The sequence below is a fragment of the Trachurus japonicus genome, chromosome 10 (genome assembly GCF_045865225.1).
Source record: "Trachurus japonicus isolate A0001 chromosome 10, Traja_1.0".
Taxonomy (NCBI): Eukaryota; Metazoa; Chordata; class Actinopteri; order Carangiformes; family Carangidae; genus Trachurus; species Trachurus japonicus.
The window spans coordinates 38,330,105-38,338,895 of record NC_140916.1 but is presented as its reverse complement, the minus strand read 5'-3'; the positions used below and the strand labels follow the sequence as shown (position 1 = coordinate 38,338,895).

Here is an 8,791-nt window from a genome sequence, read left to right as displayed (position 1 = left end):
TTTCCATATACATTAGGAATACAACCAGTTAAAAGGGTCAGATTAAAAATGTGCAAAAGGATGTCAACAATAAAGGGTGCATTTAGTATCAGAAGTCGAGTATTTAAAAGGTCAGCCCCAGTAGGCTTCCTAAGATCAAGACTACACAGAGCACTGAGAACTTCAGATCTAGTGAAGGGCCTAAAATAAAAGCTATGGGGGCTAGTATTTGCAAAATTAGCATTAGAATTACTGACCGGACTGGTGGTATGAAAGATATCACCTGCAGCAATAAAATGTCAGTTAAAAAGATCGAACACTGCCTAACACTGCTCATGACTAAATCATCTACCAGTCACCTGCCATCCTCAGTTTTACCCTAGGAGGCTTTTTATGCTCCTGTTTAGTTTGACTTTGCTTTGAGCAACAGAAGTGGAAACTTATGTACATTTACATTATTTTCTGCCTATTCATTATTTTCCTTTGTCAAACTCTTTGTTCCTACCAGCAACCAGTGGCAGAGACAAGACCCTCCTGAACCCAGCTGTCTATTAAAAACAAGATATCAAATGTTGGTATGAGACTTCAACAACCGGTGTGCTGTGTGTGTGTCTGTTCTCCACAGAGTTCTCCAGGAGACCTCAGAGGTTCTCAGTGATCAGTCCACCAAGCAGCATCAAACAGACCTGGACTCCATATTTATGGTGTGTAAATGTTCATGACTACAGCAGCTACCAAGAAATGTTCAACTTCCAACAGTGTTCTGCTGCTGTCATTAGACCAGGGGCGCTTTTTTTGTTTTTCAAAACATTTCCTGGCTGTCTCTCTCCTGTCCATGTACAGTGAATCCCAAAGAAAACATGTGTCACAATTGAATTTTTCATTTGGTAAATTAATGTTTTGAGAGGACTGTGTATTGTATGTAGTTTGGGGATGATATGATGACCAGGATTTCTGTGTTGTCAGTAATGAAACTAAAAAGTACTACATAGCGATACTAATAATTGCCCATAATATAAATAATGGCAACAATTCATATTCTACCCTTATTGGTAACCCTTTATTTTACAGGCTAATTATGTGATAATGTCAAGAAATAGCCAATAAATAACAATTAATTGCATAGCAATGTCCAGAGATAGCCTAGAAATAATGGTCAATTTCATAGAAATGCCATGTTTTTCATAGAGGCAAAAGATTACACATGCTTTTCATGCTTTGAATTTTTGGGACAGGCCAGAATTTTCCTTGTAATTGAAAGTTATTTCTGAGCTATTTTCTACGCTATTTCTACGCAATCAATTGTTATTTCTTGGCTATATTTCTTGACATACTATGAAATTGATCGTTATTTCTAGGCTGTTTCTAGACATCAAGGGAAGGCAAGGTGTACAGACCATTTTTACAAATAGCTTGTCTCAAAGGGCTTTACATTCTGTAGCATCAGAACAACATCCTCTGCCCTTAGACCCTCATATTGGCTGAGGAAAAACTCCCAGAAAAACCCTTTTCAAAGGCCCAGCATTGTGTGGCAGTACTGGTTGCAAAATGTAATCCTAGACTGGAAAGAAATAAAACATGTCAGTGAGATGCAGCAACCAAGATCGAAGATGTGCTGGAATTTCAATCAAAGTGTTTAAAGATGAATTGGGCACACTAAAGGGCATCACGGCAAAATTCTTGTAAATCCTGATATTGACCCTAAATTTTGTAAGAGCCCTTCATTGTCATCTGCCATGAGGTCAGGAGTGGATGCTGAATTACGTAGATCGACTGGAGAAGGCCGTTATAGTATTTTTGGTGTTAGTTCAGCACCTTCCATTTTCCGACCATATCGTGGAAAATCTAATGAAAGACCTGGATGCTTAAAATGCAGATTAATGGTTCTTTACAAAGCAGGTTGACAGTTGGTCAGTATAATAATAACATAACTACTGTGTTCAGTTCAGTGTGGTTCTGTCACATTATGCTTGTCTTAAAGGGACAAGGAGGAGTTTCTATTTGGTTATAAAAAAGTCTCATGTTAATGTGGATGAATCTCAGCTACCCACACTTGTTAATGGGCCCATTTTTGATAAATATATCGTTTTGTCTCTATCGTTATTTTGTTATTATTAGTGGTGGTGGAAATGCTGGGCGAGCCGACCAGCGTTTCCTTACTTTTGGTTTTGCAGCGAGTTATGAGAATAACACAGCTGAATCGCCGTTTATCGTCGGAACTACGACGGTATGTGATCGTCTTCGAACCTCTGACTTTAATTCTTGATGAATGAAAACATGAGTCTGTCTTGCGCCGGTCAAAGAATTTCACGGTGCGGAGGCTCATAAATGTAGTGAGAAAACACTTCGCTTTTCCAAAACTCCTTGTTGTCCCTTTAAAAAAGGTACAGAATTGAAAACAAAACAAAGGAGTTTGTCGAATTAACTTAAAGACATTTGTCACACATTTTAGTTACACAAGTTTGTATGATAATACAAGGCACTGATTATTTAAGTGATATTGAGTAACAAAAAAGCACTTTAATTTAAAGAGGATGGTGATGTGATATATCAGACTTTGAGTTTTGTATTTTGTGACTTTGGTTGTGCCGTAGTTATCTGTGTACCAGGGAATGCTGGGATATGTGGTTTGTGTTTTTGTGTTGTCATAAGCTATGTAAAGGTGCCATGTGCAGTAAGAGTGACTGCGTCCTGTGAGTTATTAGGGAAATACACCACAATATGGATAGTTGAAAATTGTTTTTCAAAACCAAGCAAGAGAAAGAGAAAGCGATGTGGTGGCAGACAGTACATCAAAGGATCAAGTTTATATTCTTATTTGTTTGTTTTGGTTTTCACAGCTGCTGGAGGAGAACATTGTCCATTTTGTGAAGATAGAGCTGAAGAGGGTCCAAAGACTTCTGAGTCCAAATTACCCAGAATTCTTAGAGAATCAGGGGGAAAATGCTGAAGTGGTGGGTGGTGAGGATCAGGATCAAATGAGGAGCAGCAGAGAGGCATTAGTGAAGATCACAGTGAACATTCTGAGGAGGATGAAGCAGGAGGAGCTGGCTGACTGTCTGCTGATCAGTAAGAGGATTTCTCTAACATGATGAAGAACTGAGACATATACTAATATCTCAACAGACATACGTAGTAAATTCATATACACATTTTTTTTAGGAAAAATGTTTAGACATCAACATTAACGTTATTATTATTGATAGATTTAACTCAGCTGTTCTTTGCTCGTTTAGAAGAACATGCTGCAGTTTGTCAACGTAAACTCAAATCTGCCCTGAAGAAGAAGTTCCAGTGTGTGTTTGAGGGGATCTCTAAAGCAGGAAACCCGACCCTTCTGAACCAGATCTACACAGAGCTCTACATCACAGAGGGAGGGGCTGGAGAGGTCAATGATGAACATGAGGTCAGACAGATTGAATCAGCATCCAGGAAACCAGACAGACCAGAAACAACCATCAGACAAGAAGACATCTTTAAAGCCCCACCTGGAAGAGGCCGACCAATCAGAACAGTGATGACAAAGGGAGTGGCTGGCATTGGGAAAACAGTCTTAACACAGAAGTTCACTCTGGACTGGGCTGAAGACAAAACCAACCAGGACATACACTTCACATTTCCCTTCACGTTCAGACAGCTGAATGTGCTGAAAGAAATAAAGTTCAGCTTGGTGGAACTTGTACATCATTTTTTCACTGAAACCAAAAAAGCAGGAATCTGCAGGTTTGATCAGTTCCAGGTCGTCTTCATCTTTGACGGTCTGGACGAGTGTCGACCTCCTCTGGACTTCCACAACACTGAGGTCCTGACTGATGTGACAGAGTCCACCTCAGTCAACGTGCTGCTGACCAACCTCATCAGGGGGAACCTGCTTCCCTCTGCTCGCCTCTGGATAACCACAAGACCTGCAGCAGCCAATCAGATCCCTCCTGAGTGTGTTGGCATGGTGACAGAGGTCAGAGGGTTCACTGACCCACAGAAGGAGGAGTACTTCAGGAAGAGGTTCAGAGATAGGGAGCAGGCCAGAGAGATCATCTCCCACATCAAGACATCACGAAGCCTCCACATCATGTGCCACATCCCAGTCTTCTGCTGGATCACTGCTACAGTTCTGGAGAAGCTGTTGAAGACCAGAAGGAGAGGAGTGCTGCCCAAGACCCTGACTGAGATGTACAGCCACTTCCTGGTGGTTCATCTAAAACTGAAGAAGGTCAAGTATGATGGAGGAGCTGAGACAGATCCACACTGGAGTCCAGAGAGCAGGAAGATGATTGAGTCTCTGGGAAAACTGGCTTTTGAGCAGCTGCAGAAAGGAAACCTGATCTTCTATGAATCAGACCTGACAGAGTGTGGCATCGATATCAGAGCAGCCTCAGTGTACTCAGGAGTGTTCACACAGATCTTTAAAGAGGAGAGAGGCCTGTACCAGGACAAGGTGTTCTGCTTCGTCCATCTGACCGTTCAGGAGTTTCTGGCGGCTCTTCATGTTCATCAGAGCTTCATCAAATCTGGAGTCAATCTGCTGTCAGAAGAACAATCAAATTCTAACTGCAGACTAAGACTGTTCAAAGACAAACTTGAACCAACGAATTTCTACCAGAGTGCTGTGAACAAGTCCTTACAGAGTCCAAATGGACACCTGGACTTGTTCCTCCGCTTTCTCCTGGGTCTTTCACGGCAGACCAATAAATCTCTCCTACAAGGTCTGCTGACAAAGACAGGAAGTAGCTCACAGACAAATCAGAAAACAGTCCAGTACATCAAGAAGAAGATCAGTGAGAATCTCTCTCCAGCGAGAAGCATCAATCTGTTCCACTGTTTGAATGAACTGAATGATCGTTCTCTAGTGGAGCAGATCCAACAGTCCCTGAGATCAGGACGTCTCTCCAGGGATAAACTGTCTCCTGCTCAGTGGTCGGCTCTGGTCTTCATCTTACTGTCATCAGAGGAAGATCTGGATGTGTTTGACCTGAAGAAATATTCAGTTTCAGAGGAGGCTCTTCTGAGGCTGCTGCCAGTGATCAAAGCCTCCAACAAAGCTCTGTAGGTGCACGCATATCCATCTGGATTAACTGTGTTGTGTCTTTTGTCACTGTAACTGTTTTGTTGTTTACTTTTCAGATTGAGTGGCTGTAACCTCACAGAGAGAAGTTGTGAAGCCCTGTCCTCAGTCCTCACCTCCCAGTCCTCTAGTGTGAGACACCTGGACCTGAGTAACAACAACCTGCAGGATTCAGGAGTGAAGCTGTTGTCTGTTGGACTGAAGAGTCCACACTGTAAACTGGAAAGTCTCAGGTAAGTATGCAGCTATTGTGTATTTATGATAATGACTTCTTATTATAGTATTGAATGTAAGATTTTTTTTTGCCTGCAATTCCTCTTAAGACTGAGCAGCTGTAACCTCTCAAAGAGAAGTTGTGAAGTTCTGTCCTCAGTCCTCAGCTCCGACTCCTCTAGTCTGAGAGAACTGGATTTGAGTAACAACGACCTGCAGGATTCAATAGTGAAGCTGTTTGTTGGACTTGAGAGTACACACTGCAAACTGGAAGGTCTCATGTGAGTATGCAGCTGTTGTGTATTTATGATACTGACCACTCATTATACAGTAGTATTGAATCTGAGATTTTTTTTTTTTTGCCTGTAATTCCTTTTAAGATTGAGTGGCTGTAACCTGTCAAAAAGAAGTTGTGAAGCTCTGTCCTCAGTCCTCAGCTCCCAGTCCTCTAGTCTGAGAGAACTCGATCTGAGTAACAACAACCTGCAGGATGCAGGAGTGAAGCTGCTGTGTTCTGGACTTAAGAGGTCACACTGTAAACTGGGAGGTCTCGGGTTAGTGTTTTGCTGATTTGTATACATTTCACTGTCTTGTTTTTGTAATGTATCTCATATTTGAATCTTCTTCTGGAACCCTTCTTAGACTGAGTGGCTGTAACCTGTCACAGAGAAGTTGTGAAGCTCTCTCCTCAGTCTTCAGCTCCAAAAACTCTAAAAGTACTCTGAGAGAACTGGATCTGAGTAACAACAACCTGCAGGATTCAGGAGTGAAGCTGTTGTCTGTTGGACTGGAGAGTCCACATTGTAACCTGGAATGTTTTAGGTTAGGATTGAAATTTTGAGCATATTTTGCAGTGTCCTCATGTTTTATGAAGTATTAAATGTTTGGATGTTTTTTCTTCAATTTCTCTTGAGATTGAGTGGCTGTAACCTCTCAGAGAACAGCTGTGAAGCTCTGTCCTCAGTCCTTACCTCCCAGTCCTCTAGTCTGAGAGAGCTAGATCTGAGTAACAATGACCTGCAGGATTCAGGAGTGAAGCTGCTGTCTAATGGACTTCACTGTCTACACTGCAGTACGAAGACCCTCAAGTGAGTTTTCTTCAATTTACCATGATTTCATGTACAGTTTCTATTAAGGTAGTTACAGTATGTTGAAATTGAAAGGTTTGTACAAAGTACAATACACGTGACAATATGTTGTCATGGCGATGTCGTATTGTTTACCTGACCCACATTTTACCGTCTTTTTCTCGACTTCTGTGACTAAAATGACATCTGGTTTGTTACCGACGGCCGTCTGTCCGACTGCACCTGAATGCAGCATCAGTGTAATGCTCCATTCCTCCTCACTGCGTTACCACGGTGACTTTTCACAGACGCCACCTCCACCTGAGCCGACAGCTCCGGTGTCTCCGCTGAGTTTCCGTGGTTTCCTACCGTCACGCTGCCACTGAACGTAAAAACATGGCAACACCACATGGCAGCAGCACCGAGCTTACCCGCTCCATGGAGATATGAATGATATGAACGGCTCATTCAGAGCTGAAAGGAACACTTCAGTTTGTCGATGGGGGGGATTACTGGTTAATGAAAAACATACTTTTGAACGAAATAATCGATTATCGTGAATAGATAACAAGAGAAGTTACACAATGTCCCTTTAAAAAAAACTTCAGGGTAATTAGCTATGACACGGTTCAGCGGCAGAATAGAGAGGTCTTTTTCTTTTTCTTTCTTTAATTGTAGTGTCAATTATATGGCATCATTTGTACTCTCTGTCCCTGTCTCTCTCTCTCACTGTGGGTGTGTGTTCGTTCAGTCTGTCAGGTTGTCTGATCACAGAAGAAGGCTGTTCTTCTTTGGTCTCTGCTCTGAGCTCCAACCCCTCCCATCTGAAAGAGCTGTACCTGAGCTACAACCATCCAGGAGATTCAGGAGTGAAGCTGCTGTCGGCTGGACTGGAGGGTCCACACTGGAGACTGGACATTCTCAGGTATGGACAGACAACAGAAGTTCTCACACTGTGTTTCTGTATCTCCAACTGAGGAACTGGTGATTTTATGGTGGATGAGTGAAGGTGGATGAAGTTGATCCTGACTTGTTTCCTCCTCCAGGGTGGACCATTGTGGACCTCAGAGACTGATACCTGGTTTGAGGAAGTGTGAGTTTGATTCATGAGAACACACCTTCACCATGATTCATAAAACAGAACCATGTGAAACTTGTTTGTGGCAGACGACACTTTGATATTTGATGAAATGATGTGGAGATGATGACAATTTTAGAGCGCAGATGGTTCAGAGCTTCTTTGTGCAGCAGTGGCAAATGATTATCCAGTGACACTTTATTCACTCAATGGGCTCTAGTTTTGTAGACCAGGTGTACTCTAGGCTCAGCGCAGGTGTGCCACGCCAACGGGGCGTGTCCAGGCGCACTTTGCAAGTTTCGTGCAGCCAAACTACCACTGCGTCAGCTGCACTTGTCCTTGCGCCGAGAGTAGACCAGGTTGGAGCTGGTGGTTTGGCGCACTCTCGGCGCTCTTGGCACGAAACTTCCACTGTGCCAAGCTGAATCTGTGACACCTCCCCGTGCTGTGCCGCCACACCCATCTTGGCGCACCGCATTCTACAAAACTGACCATGCACTGGTCGAAACTTGCACTGCGTTGGCTGCGCCACCCTGCAACACCTTGCGCCATGCCACGAAACTAGGGCCCAATGAGTTTATTGGTGTGGACCAGCCTCATCCTCAGGTCCACACCAGAGGAAAAGCAGAACATTGTTGAGATCCTGACTCTCATGTTCAGTAACTGTTGATGTTAGAAATGTATTGTTGGATTTGTTGGAAACACCATACACAGTATAAAATAATGTAAAATGTAAGTTTGAATGTTTCACTTGGATGAATTGTCGGTGAAGTTGTTGATAAATGAGCAGATGATAAACTGCAGCTGTGTTGTGTCTTGTTCTCTCCATCAGACGCCTGTGAACTGGAACTGGACATGAACACAGTGAACAAACGCCTCAAACTGTCTGACAACAACAGGAAGGTGACATGTGTGACAGAGAATCAGTCATATCCTGATCAACCAGACAGATTTGATGTCTTTCCTCAGCTGTTGTGTAGGACTGGTCTGACTGGTCGCTGTTACTGGGAGGTTGAATGGAAAGGACTGGTTCATATATCAGTGAGTTACAGACAAATCAAAAGGAAAGGAAACGGTGCAGACTGTTGGTTTGGAAGAAATGACCAGTCCTGGAGTCTGAGCTGCTCTCATCATGATGGTTGTTACTCTGTCTGGCACAACAACAGACAAACATCCATCTCCTCCTCCTCTGTCTCTGACAGAGTAGCAGTGTATGTGGACTGTCCTGCTGGCTCTCTGTCCTTCTACAGTGTCTCCTCCGATACACTGATCCACCTCCACACCTTCAACACCACATTCACTGAACATCTGCGTCCTGGGTTCTGGATCTATCCTGATTCCTCAGTGTCTCTGTGTCCTCTGTAGGTCTCACTGACTCTCCTGAGGACAGAC

At 43.2% G+C, this 8,791-nt stretch overlaps 1 protein-coding gene across 7 annotated transcripts; it reads left to right on the top strand.

Annotated features, from left to right (window-relative positions):
* Positions 1 to 2,927: 2,927 nt before the first annotated feature.
* On the top strand, positions 2,928 to 8,791 carry LOC146980405 (protein NLRC3-like). 7 transcript variants are annotated; one of them, XM_085788622.1, is made up of 9 exons: positions 2,947 to 3,048; positions 3,216 to 5,022; positions 5,101 to 5,274; positions 5,635 to 5,808; positions 5,897 to 6,076; positions 6,169 to 6,342; positions 7,073 to 7,246; positions 7,368 to 7,414; positions 8,232 to 8,791. In XM_085788622.1, the coding sequence occupies exons 1-9, from the start codon at positions 2,958 to 2,960 to the stop codon at positions 8,762 to 8,764; spliced, it is 3,354 nt and encodes a 1,117-aa protein (XP_085644748.1). In that variant the 5' UTR covers positions 2,947 to 2,957; the 3' UTR covers positions 8,765 to 8,791. The 7 variants fall into 7 exon arrangements, with proteins under 7 accessions (XP_085644743.1, XP_085644744.1, XP_085644749.1 ...); XM_085788617.1 differs by lacking the exon at positions 5,635 to 5,808 and having other exon boundaries at positions 2,928 to 3,048; XM_085788623.1 differs by lacking the exon at positions 6,169 to 6,342 and having other exon boundaries at positions 2,937 to 3,048; positions 3,219 to 5,022; positions 5,635 to 5,781; positions 6,050 to 6,076.

Coding starts and splice junctions, on each gene's coding strand:
- LOC146980405 (XM_085788622.1), top strand. CDS start 2,958: ATGAGGAGCAGCAGAGAGGCATTAGTGAAGATCACAGTGAACATTCTG. Junction 6,077..6,168: donor TGTAACCTGGAATGTTTTAG/GTTAGGATTGAA, acceptor ATTTCTCTTGAG/ATTGAGTGGCTGTAACCTCT. Junction 7,247..7,367: donor TGGAGACTGGACATTCTCAG/GTATGGACAGAC, acceptor TTCCTCCTCCAG/GGTGGACCATTGTGGACCTC.